Consider the following 10537-nt stretch of genomic DNA (forward strand, 5'->3'; position numbering starts at 1 on the left):
TCTTTCTTCTATGATAATTTTTATTTTTTAATTGATCATATTATATAAAATAAAACATTAGAAATTTTATATAAAAATATTTTTTCATTATGTTCAAATCATAACTGATTAAATTAATTCAATGATTGTCATATTTGTGTTCAGTAAAAAAGAGGATTAACTTGATTATTTTACTTCAAAATATTATATATAGTTATAGTTAATAAAATTATTGATGAATAAGATATTAAAAATGATTGGTCATCATATTAATTACAAAAATTTTAAAATAAATTATATAAAAAAAAAATAGTACTCCATAAACACGCGCACGTGCACACAGAGAGAGAGAGTTTAAGATATGAAATAATATTGAAACAATCAATTGAGTACATAACTATACGAATAATTGTAAAAAAATATTAAAATCTGAAAGAATACTAAACAAAAAAAAATCACTGTAATTTCATTGGGGAAGCTTGGGAATTAAATAAATAAATAATTTTTGTATTTCCTATAAAATTAAGTCTTGACGAAATTTAACCACTTTTAGTTAGTCAAGTTAAATAACGACATTACATCGATTAAATAACGACATTACATGGATTAAACATAAAAATATTATTTATGTGGGACTAAAATTGTAGATTCATTGTTTCATACAAGAAAAGTAGTTAAGTGACACCAAATTAGTAATCAACGTACGACTATAGTTTCCAGGGGCCTCGGAGTTGTGAAGGGGATGAGGTAAGCATGGTTGCATTGTTTGAAGGCCTTGATTGATCTCTTATTTATTGGAGTCTTCTTGCTGTGATTGCTTGCTTGCATTTCCACTTCAGTCCACTTGAAGGTTTGAACTCAATGTCTCCAGATACAACTGTTGATTTCATTACTTGCTTAGGTCCAGTGGATACTATTCTCCTACTTGGCAGCCCAGGCTACAAAAAAAAAGACAGTTTAAGTTCAAGACATTACAAGAAAAGAACACAAGCACTGTGAATGTTTGCACTTATATTAATAGTTGTGAAGCCATTTTTAGTTTGAAACACACCCATTTCAGTCATTCTTGGTCTTTTATATTGACTTGTGTTTCCAACAACTTCTCCCCTACCTCTAGCAGTAACAACAGTTTGGGTGTAAAATTTGAAGCATCATGTGTTGTACTACCTTGAGAACATGTAAAACAACTTTCTAGTGGATAACCACTTCCTCTACCCCTTCCTCTGCCACTTCTAGTTCTTGATGACACTCCAGCATTGCGTGGAGGGATTTCTGGTGTTATAGATGGGTTAGCATGTGTTGCACTTTCTCTATAGTCTGGTGGTGTTGTAAAATCAGTACTAACAGATAGAACTGGTGCTTTTCTAGGTCTCTCTCTCCCTCTCTTTGCAGCAGGTTCATCATCAGTATTTGTTTGTTTCTAACATACAAAAGATAAGGATATGTATTAGATGGTTTTAAACATAGTAAAGTAAATAGTAATAGATAAATTACCTTTGGTCTACCCCTTTCTTTTTTGGAGCTTAATGCTTCTGCAGCACTTGCTGCCTTAGGAGTAGAAACATCACCATCACTTCTCTTCATAGGACAACATCTTTTGTTGTGACCCTTAACATGGCATTCACTACATGTCATAGTAACTCCAGTTCTAGGTAATTTTTCAGACTTCTTGCTTTTACCAGATTTCTTTGTTCTCTTCTTTTTTGGCCTGTCTGGCAGTTTCTCTATCTTTGGTGGAGCAACAAATAAGTTTGTAGATACAGGCCACAGTGGCATGTTACTCATTGGTTGTATGAAATGTGAGTAAGTGGACATGTATCTCTCTTTAGAGTAGCATGGATCAATGAAATCTAGTGGGTCATATTTCTTATGCATGTTGACATGGTATCCCCTCAACATCCAAAATCTATAACTGCACTCCCTTTTTAACAAACACACAGTGTGTTGTTTATATCCCTCCATAACTTCATAACTTGTTACTCTATTGAAATCTATGGTACAACTCATTGACACATCAATATTTTTCCGTAACACTTTAATTGACATTGGAGAGAAATTACTGACCCGAGTTCTTGAAAATTCACTTAACTTGGCTAGCCTAGTCATGACCTTGACTCTTATCTCTTCAAGCATACTAATAATACTCTTATGCCTTGCTGCTAAAATCAATGAATTAAAACTCTCACAAAGGTTGTTATCTATAGAATCACACTTGACTTGACAATTAAAATAAACCTTGCACCAATACTCTTTATTATAGTAAAGTAGATCGGTAACAATGTTCTAACCAAGCCTAGATAATGCATCCAGATTCTTCCTGAATTCAGCTTCAAAAGTACTTCTAGCACACTTCCAAATGCCATCATCCTTTGAAGACCTCTCCAATCCTTTGACCAATTTGCAAAGATATGCCTAGCACACCTTTTTTCCTCACAACCTGGTAACAACTCCTTAACAGTCAAATCAAGTCCCTAAAAACATAAATGTTATTAGTAAAGGAAAAAGCATACATAAACGGACTTTTTTCCCAGAATGAAATATAGATTGCAACCAAAAAAAGTTAACAAAAGAATATCTTTTGCATGTCTGACATAATAGTGAAATCACTTTCATCTCCTAATCCCAGGTCATTTTGCAAGAGAGGAAAAAAACCAGCTCTATGTATCTTTATTCTCTTTTGTCACTACATCCCAAGCAAGTGGAAGCATTTGGTTGTTTCCATCCTTAGCCACAGCAACCAGCAGCTGACCCCTACATACTCCCTTTAAGAAACAGCCATCTACACCTACGAATTTTCTACATGACCTGAATGCCATCTTGATTGCTTCAAAGCAAATGTAGAATGCCTCAAATAGTGGCCTACCAAGCTCATTAGCTTCACCAAGTTTAACCACACAAGTACTCCCCAAATTGAACTTTAACAATTCATCCTTATAATCAAGAATTCAGCCATAATCTAGAATATGATCACCCATAATCTCATTCAAAATTCTAGCTCTTGCTCTCCTAGTTGTTGTCTTACCTACATGTAAGTTAAACTTCTTTCTAATTAACTGTTGCAATTTGAAAAATCTGATGTTAGGTTGCTTAATTACATCCTCTCTCATAGCCTTAGCCAAAAATCTTGTGTTGCACAAGTAATTTCTGGTGGCCCTATCACAATTATGTATTGGAATATAATTCCTAATAACAAAGTTATTGAACTTAGGATCAAGACTTTCATACAATAACCATCTGCAGTTTTCCTTGTTGCATCTCACCCCAACTCTATTTGGCTCATTTACATACTTTTCAATTTGAACCCTTTTCTGAATTGCATACTTAGTCACTGCCTTTCTAAACTCTTTCACACTTGCAAAAGACATACTCAGCTACCACACAACAATATCACAATCAGGATCATACTTTACACTATCAGTCATAACTTTTTTTCTTCGTCTTCTAGATAGGTTCAACCTCATGTTATCTTATTCTTCAAGACAACTAAAATATGTATCAGTTTCATAGCTGTCGGGATCAGAACTACCATAATATGGTTCATCACCCACTAATCTTCCTTCTAAATTATTTCTTACTGGGGTTGTCTTATCAAATTCCAGATCTGGTCCAGCTTGACCACAAAGGACTTCATGATTGTCTGTAGGAATTCTCTCCCTTCTTTTCTTCCTCAAGAAAGACCTTTGCTCAGCCCTCAGTTGTTTTACCTCCTTATGGACATCACTTTCATAATCATCATCTCTAAGCAAATTTATGGCTTTTTCATTTTCAAATTTTGTACTATCATCACTAGATTCATCAGATTTTTTTACAGAATAGTCACTATCTTCAGAATATGATGAATCAATGTGGTGGTCAACTAAATCTGAAGGATCAGTAGTATTTGGAGCAATTGGATTTGATGTGGAAGCAATGTTTGAGGCAGTATTTAAAGTTGCACCAACCAGATTATTTAAATAAGGCTCACCTACTTCCTTACCCTCTATTTCTATACCAATACTATTTTCAGTGGTCCCCACATCTTTATAAAAAGCATCACAAGATTCTTACTCAGCCATGTGCACGTATACATCCAAAACAGCCCCATTTTGCAAAGTCTTGCACATTGTTAATAGACTAGCATCATTGTCCATGTCTCCTAAAATGCAACTATTGAGTGACCTTATACTAAATTTGCAATTAGGGCTATACCCTAGTTCTCTAATATAATCCTTCATCTCAAAATAAGAAACATTATCTACATCAACATTAAAATATTCATTCATTAAACCACCCACATATCTTGCATTTTCACCATCATACAATAAGGTCCCACCATGATAGAATCTTAAAGTTATATATGTAAATCCACTCATACCTATATGCAAAGAATAGTATTATTAAAATTAGAATAGTTCATGATTAATATTATTAGAACCAAAACAGTACAAACAAGTAAATTATTAATGTTCATTTTCATTCATTCATAAAAAGACATTGACAAGTTCAACAAAAAGTGATAGTTTTTTTATTGTCTAAAACATAGATAAGTTTTCAACTCTTGATCTATGTGTTTGTCTAATAAAGTGACAAAGACACACCATCCAACAACTTTGTCATATTCTGTCCATTTTCTTATACTTTTATTTTATGGATAATTTAAAAAGAAACAAAACAAGCACAAAAGGTTCATCTTTTATCGCTATAAAGGTACATCCTATGTTACTCAACTTTATGAATATATGTCGGTCATGCTTCAACAAGTAACATCAATAGTGCATAAGTCCACATTGTAACAAAAATCAGCCATAAATCAACATATGTAGGTCATGCATGAACCAAAATTAGATCATAAATCAATATCTAGGTGATGCATGTACCAAAATCAAACCAACAATCAACACTAGTAACAAAAAGTAACAAAAACTCAACCCCAAATCCATATAGTAGCAAAATCAGAACAAAAATAAACAAATCTACAAAAACTCGATCATAAAGCAACATTGTAAGACAAACCCTCACTAGATATGCTTCATAACAAAATCAGAACACAAATATTACCACAATCAGAACACATATTAACAAAAGAGCATCACACGTTATATTTTTCTTGAAAAATTCGAAAGTCAAACTTTAATCCTAACAAAATATACCACAATCTAACTAAAATACGAACTCAAAACAGATTATAAGTCACAAATAACTAACCTTTATTATTAGATATTGAAGATTAAGGACGAAAAACCCTTTTTTGAAGAAATCGAAGCTGGTACAACTTATGAGATTTTTGATCCAACTTGTGAGTACCAAACGTAAATTGTGATTTTGGATGAACTTGAGTGAAAATTAAAAACATGAATCGACTAAAATTTGATCAAACGAACACTTAGAATCAACATTTGTAAAGGTTTTTGAATTTGGAAAGTGAAAAGCTTCTAAAAAATGTTAAAGAATTTGGTAAAGTAAATATAATTGTTTGCCATACATTTGCTGAAATGGGAAAGTGAAGAGTCCAAGTTTGTGAACTGTGGGATCCATGTGTAATAAATATGCGTGTATTACACGCTCAAGCATTTGGCTGAAAATATCTGCCACGTAGGCAATTAAGGGTGTCAATAATACACTTTAATTTAGTTCAGGGATAGTAGGACTCCCTTTAAGTTTAGGTGTGTCACAACTCTTTTGGGTATAGTTCGAAGGGGGGGGGGGGTAAAGGCTATTTTTTCAAATAATAATAAAATAAAAATTAAGAAACTAATTATATCATCAATTGCTTATTTTCAATCAATCTTGAGAAAAGTAGAATATTTGTAATTGTTCAACTTTTCACTTTGAATAAATTTTAAAGCGGTTCCTTTAACTGATAATTATATAATCATGTATCATTAAACATTAAATATATTAGTTTCACCTAAATTCAAATGGTAGGGTTGAAATTTATTTCAAAATAACTTAAAATAAATATTTTAAAACTATTTAAAATTGAAAAATTCAAAAACTAATTTGGAATGTGGAGGACAAAAATTAAGAGTATAAGAAAAGATAGTCTTCAAAATTTTCTTAAAACTTTGAAATAGTCTTATGAAGGTCGAAACCATTTTCTCGTCAAAAATAAATCCGAAAAAGATAAAACAGAAATAAACCTTTAAAAACTAAAGAAACTGGGTAAGAGTTCAATTAATGCCCTAAGAAGATTTTTAAGGCACTTAGGAGCGTCCGTTTAAAACGATTTACCAAAAAAAACTAACTTGACTAACTAAAAGTGACTAAATTTCGTAAAGACTTAATTTTATAGGAATTACTAAAATTATTTATTTAAACATTTAAAATGGTATTTATTTATACAACGAGAAAGCGTTCTAGTTGAATTAAACTAAGTTGCAATTTTTTCAAATTTAAGAGGAAAATGATTTTTGCCTTCGTGCAGAAAGATAAAGATAAGATTATGAAAGTATTTTCCTTCTTCTTAATTATTATTAAAAGAAAAAAAAAAAAGGTTAACTAGGCTATAGATAATACTTTTTAAAAAAAGTATTAAGGGAGTATTAAATTAAAAGAATCTTATTAATAATGAAAAGTTAAAAACTTATAAGAAAAATTAGTTTTTCGAGTTTGAAGAAAGTTATTTTAACCCAAAATGTCATTTTGAAATAAGATGCTTAATTTTTAAAAGACTTGATTTAAGGAAAAAATCGAAGGAACCATTTTAATCCATTTTTAGACGAAACAAATTAGGTGAAAAAAAAACTGAAATTATGACTTAAATAAAGAAAATTAAGATAAAATAAAATGACAACACTTTAGGGAGACACTTTAGGGAGTTTATCTTGATTAATTGATTAAAATGTTAGTACACATAAACAAAAATGAATTATAAGCTACAAAAAATAATACAAGAATTGAAATTGGGTCCTTAATTGGTCCATTAATAAAGCTGCCCAGTTTTGGGCTTTGAGTGGTAAAAACTTACACGCACCCGGTGTATACACCAAACTAATGTTCTTTACCATAATTATGTAATTAAATTAAGTAAAATACATATTGATTAATCATGGTTAAGTAACATGAACTTCAAATTCAAACACATGACATGCATGTATTGGCTTGGTGTATACACCGGTGCGTGTAAGTTTTACCCGCTTTGAATTATGGACCACCGTCCATTTTTCTGAAGTGTATACCAGCTGTATATCAGCCTCCTTTTCTTCGGCATTTTTGTATATCTAGTGCATACAAGACCATATATTGGTCATATATACACGTATTTTATTCCTCCACCTGCATAATATCTGTGTATATCTGCTGTATACATGCGTATACAGCCTTGTTTCTTTAGTTCATTTTTGAGACTTTAGTTGAGGCTCGGACTCGAAGATGATGTAGGCCTCTTTAGCCCATTCGAAAATGCAGGAATTGGAGTCCAATGGACTCAATGAATTTCAAATGCCAAATAAAAAAAAGATCAGTACTTGGATAATAAACTCATAGTTTACATCAAAATAGTAGTAGCATAAGGGAGGAAGGAGTGCAAATGTACAAAATAAAAAACTAAACCAGGGAACATGATCATCAAATGGCAACTACTACATATATTCGGCTAAAAAAAAACATGATGTTTTGGTGGTTGTATATTCCGAACAAAATTCTTTTTTCTATTACATCAAGAACTCTTAAAGTGACAACTAACAAAAATGTGATACAGAAGATGTGATTTGCAATTTTATGTCTTAAAAAGAGAGATGGACAGTATGAGACTTAAAACAAACTCACAACCAAGCCAATGTTGTGACATAGATTGGTAGCTCTTTTAAAAGATTATAGCAATTTTGGTATATAAAGAAATGGTTTTGCAGATCAGTACTCAAGAAGAGACATTGGTTTAGAAATAGAGCACTCTACAATCAAAACTCAAAACACACAAACACGAAACACATATTAATAGAATCTAACATCTTTTAATTGCAACAACAACAAACCCAGTATATTCCCACCTAGTGGGGTCTGGGGAGGGTAGAATGTACGCAATCCATACCACTACCTCTAAAAAGTAGAGAGGCTGTTTCCGACAGACCCCCGACTCAAGATACAGGACAATATACAAAATATTCAAAGCATGAAACATGATAAAACTAACATAGATACAACATCCACAAAAGTAATGTACAATACCAAACAAAAGACACCAAAACCCTCCTAACTACGGACTACGATTCATCCACCCATCTTATTTCTCTATCCTAGTATTTTTCCTCCTACACAGCCTACTTTAAAGGAATAACTTTGATATAAAGTGATTAATCTAAGAGAACAAACTGAAAGAAAAAAAAAGAAAACACAATGGCAGCCTCAACCATCCTAACACTAATTCACAATATTGAAACACGTTTTGACCTATGAACTAATCAATCAAAGATAGGCATTAAAAGCAAATTTCATATAAACAATAAAAAATAGGATCAAAATAGTAAACACACATGAAACATATTTGGGTAATACTAACGCTAAAAAAGATTAAGAGATAAGGGAATAAAGAAAATCAAATATTACCGCTGAGAAAAATTTGAGAAAGCCGAAATAGTGACCTTAGGGTCCTGAAACGAGAATCGTGAGATCAAGAACAACAAGAATATCATCTCAAAACATTATCCACAATTTCATCACAACAACCTATGGCGTTCAAAGCAGTCTACAGCGAACAATCCCATATTAGTACGACTAGTTATGAAAATCGATATTAACGCCAGAAGAAGGAAGAAGAAGAAAAGCTAAGATGCGATTACCTTTTTTTGGGCAGCGAACAAGACAAACAAGCTTAAAACGACAAAACTTTCCACCACTGAAACTCGATTCTGCTCCACCGGAATTCAAACAAATTCGTCGAATTTCACGAATTGTATTCCTCGAGAATTGTGGTTACGTGAGGTTAGAAGCATGCGCCTCCAGAACCTCCAACTTTTCCCCAAAAATACTCTCCCCTCCCTTCAATGGAAGCATGGGCTCCTATTTATAGTGAAAAAATCTCCTTAAAAAGAGAGTATGTTTTTGTGACATAGAGTGGTTGGGGATTTGACAAAAATTGAAAAAAAAAAATGAAAACATATCCCAATAAATCCGGATTTGACTGTGATGTTTCTGATTTGGATGAGATTTTGAAGCAAGGAGCACACCTATCTTGAACAAAAGTCAGATATCGAAGCTCGGGGTCTGCAAAATTCAGACGAAGGAAAGAGAGAGAGGTTCGTTCGTTTGGCTTTGGTTTTTGCCGTGGTTGATACTTGTTGAAAGCTGTGTTGTTGTCGGTTGTTGCTGCTGTTAACGTTGATATCACTGTTTGGGTGTTAACGGTGGTTGAGTTTGTTGTTGATAACGTTGTTTGAAGCTGTAAAGGGGAAGAAAAAAAGGATGGGTCGGATCTCTTTTGTGGTGCTGGGTTGTTGTGGTTGCTGCACCTGTTGGGCTGGACGGGTCAGGGGTGAAATGGAGTTGTGGGCTGCTGGCTCAATTTTTGGGCTGGTGGCCCAATTTGAGAGTGGGAAAGGGGATTGTATGGGTAGAGGAAAATGGGCTGGTTAATAAAACAATTACTAACTTCTAATTATGGTCATTTGTATTACTAAAATAGTCAATAAATTTGAGTAAAATTGTGACTAAATTATCTTCTAATTAATTTAACGAATTTCTAAAATTTAATAATTTCAAAATAAATATTAAATACAACACATTTTATTTTATTTCTTTTATTTTTCGAAGATAATAATAATAATAATAATAATAATAATAATAATAATAATAACAACGATAATAATGATAATAATGATGATAAAAATAATAATATAATAAAAATTAAGAAACTAATTATTTCATCAATTTCTTATTTTCAATCGATCTAGAGAAAAGTAGAATATTTGTAATTGTTCAAACTTTTTACTCTGAATAGATTTTAAAGCATTTTCTTTAACTAATAATTATATAATCATGTATAATTAAACACTAAATATATTAATTTCACCTAAATTCAAATGGTAGGGTTGAAATTTATTTCAAAATAACTTACAATAAATATTTTAAAACTATTTAAAATTGAGAAATTCAAAAACTAATTTGGAATGTGGATGACAAAAATTAGGTGTCAACAATGTGTGTAAAAATATTTTATAACTTTTGTTTGTTTAAATTATATTAATTTGTCATCTCAATTAAATAGGAAAAAATATAGTAATGATTTTAAACTACATTTTTCTTAATATTTGTGTATGTTTCTAAATTTGGTTGATCTAGTAATTATTTAATTTTATTTTGGGTTAAAATTTATTTGTAATTTTCGTCTATTGAAAATTTAAAGTGAAAACAATCTTACTTCACTTTTGAATGTATAAAATTTTTTATTTATACATACGAACATATATATAATTTCACTTCTCTATATATTTTTTATTTCATAAAGAAAGTAAAGATTTTAGTTCTATTATTCATTCTTTTATAGTATGGATTTTGTATTTCTTTTAAAAAAAATTTGTAGGAGGATATTAGAAAAAAAAAAAAAAAGGAAATGAAAAGAATGAAAAATTAAAGAGAATCATTG

The 10537-nt window shown here is 31.3% G+C and overlaps 1 protein-coding gene across 6 annotated transcripts; it reads right to left on the minus strand.

Moving 5' to 3' along the window:
- Positions 1-585: 585 nt before the first annotated feature.
- On the minus strand, positions 586-9515 carry LOC107856614. 6 transcript variants are annotated; one of them, XM_016701609.2, is made up of 4 exons: positions 8736-9515; positions 1474-2450; positions 1147-1399; positions 586-917 (listed from the first exon to the last, which is right to left on the minus strand). In XM_016701609.2, the coding sequence occupies exons 2-4, from the start codon at positions 2110-2112 to the stop codon at positions 901-903; spliced, it is 909 nt and encodes a 302-aa protein (XP_016557095.2). In that variant the 5' UTR covers positions 2113-2450; positions 8736-9515; the 3' UTR covers positions 586-900. The 6 variants fall into 6 exon arrangements, 3 of the variants coding, with proteins under 3 accessions (XP_016557095.2, XP_047267738.1, XP_047267739.1); XM_047411782.1 differs by lacking the exon at positions 8736-9515 and adding an exon at positions 5164-6409; XM_047411783.1 differs by lacking the exon at positions 1147-1399.
- Between the last annotated feature and the right edge of the window lie 1022 nt (positions 9516-10537).

This window comes from Capsicum annuum, chromosome 4 (genome assembly GCF_002878395.1).
Source record: "Capsicum annuum cultivar UCD-10X-F1 chromosome 4, UCD10Xv1.1, whole genome shotgun sequence".
Taxonomy (NCBI): domain Eukaryota; kingdom Viridiplantae; phylum Streptophyta; class Magnoliopsida; order Solanales; family Solanaceae; genus Capsicum; species Capsicum annuum.